The sequence below is a fragment of the Pterocles gutturalis genome, unplaced genomic scaffold (assembly GCF_000699245.1).
Source record: "Pterocles gutturalis isolate BGI_N339 unplaced genomic scaffold, ASM69924v1 scaffold32564, whole genome shotgun sequence".
In the NCBI taxonomy this organism is placed as follows: Eukaryota; Metazoa; Chordata; class Aves; order Pterocliformes; family Pteroclidae; genus Pterocles; species Pterocles gutturalis.
In genome coordinates, this window is record NW_010136797.1 from 1,426 (window position 1) to 2,824 (window position 1,399).

At 59.0% G+C, this 1,399-nt stretch overlaps 1 protein-coding gene across 1 annotated transcript in view; it reads right to left on the reverse strand.

Moving 5' to 3' along the window:
- The window catches only part of LOC104468344 (sterile alpha motif domain-containing protein 10-like), a gene marked incomplete at its 5' end in the record, with an annotated part of 2,347 nt that extends 951 nt beyond the window's left edge, over positions 1 to 1,396 (reverse strand). Inside the window, 2 exons of the mRNA XM_010082435.1 lie at positions 12 to 152; positions 1,255 to 1,396. Coding sequence (XP_010080737.1) covers positions 12 to 152; positions 1,255 to 1,396 — 283 coding nt within the window. The remainder of the gene's footprint in view (positions 1 to 11; positions 153 to 1,254) is intronic.
- Positions 1,397 to 1,399: the final 3 nt, after the last annotated feature.

Consider the following 1,399-nt stretch of genomic DNA (forward strand, 5'->3'; position numbering starts at 1 on the left):
GCCGGCCCTACCTTGGCTGAGCAGCTGCAGGTTTCGGACCTCCTCGCGCACCTGGAGCTGCAGGACCTGCTGCAGGACCTCCTGGCGCTGCGCCTCGTGCGCGATGCCCATGCGCTGCAGCTTCTCCCCGTTCAGCCGCAGCAGCGCCCGACCTGCAAACACCGCCTCGCTCAGTGACACGCCGGGGACACTGGGCATCAGCAACCGACTGGGAACCCGTGTTCACATGGGACCAAGGAGGGGGAAAGGGAAGAAATCCCAAAATGCTCTTTTGACCACTCAGACCCTCAGGGATGGAGGAGCCTCGCAGGTGGCCCCGCTTTCGGAGAGGTCCCCAGCCTCGGGACAGGTCCTGGCCCCAGCAATCACGTAACCCATCCCTGCAGGCAGGAGCTTTCAATTTCTCCGCTCCACCTCCCGCATCAGGAGATGTTTTTCCGAGCGCACAGTCCTCACACAGTCTGGCCATCCCGGGGGGACAGGGGTACCCATCAAAACACATTAGTGTTGCCACCACCGTCCCCGGCCAGCCACTCTCCTGCAGTCCGGGGGCTATTAGACAAGGGATGTACAACCAGCTTTTGTCCTTATTTCCCAGCACACATTTGCTAATGCTGCCTTTGTTTGCCGTGCAAGGGCTGCTGGAGCTCTTGCATTAGGCTCCGCATCCCTCCCGGGCAGCTCCAGCGCTCCATCCCCGCTGCTGCTGTCTCCCAGCCGCGGCAGAGCTCTGCCAGGCCACGTGCACGTCACGGTCAGACCAGGACGATGCTCATACATGAGGGTCAAAGCCACTGTCCCCAGGGGCAAAGGGGAGGGAGCAGGTCCTAGAGGTAAGTGACCTCCAAGGACCTGGCTGGGAGCTGGGTTCAGACCTGGAACTTTTGCAACTTGGACTCCAGCTGGGCAGAGATCTTTCCCCTTCTGCAAAAATTTTCAGTTTTTAAAAAACTGTAAAAATATTCTTCTTATTCTAGGGAGGGAGATTCCCCTGGGCAATTTATGATCATTTTAAACAACCTCCAGCCTGTCCTGGAGCTCACCCCAGAGCAGATGCCTCCTGCCCAGCCCGGGGAGATGCCCAGTGCCAGGGGGTTGCTCTCATCCCAGCTGCACCTCCATGGGGACAGGGGACAGGACTGGGCTGTACATCTGCCTTCCGAGCCACAAACCTCCAAACAGCCATTTCCCAGGTTCTGCCACCTCTGTTTAACTTTTTCTGCTGGTGGTGATGAGCAGGGGCGAGTGCCGTACCTGTGATGGCGTGGTGGGAGAACGCCTCCACGTAGATGAGATAGTTATGGGGACAGTGCTTCTTCAGCCATCTGCACACATCCTGCTGGGTCCACAGCACCACCGGCTTGGCCAGGCTGCCCAGTGTGGGGCTGGTGTGGTAGAT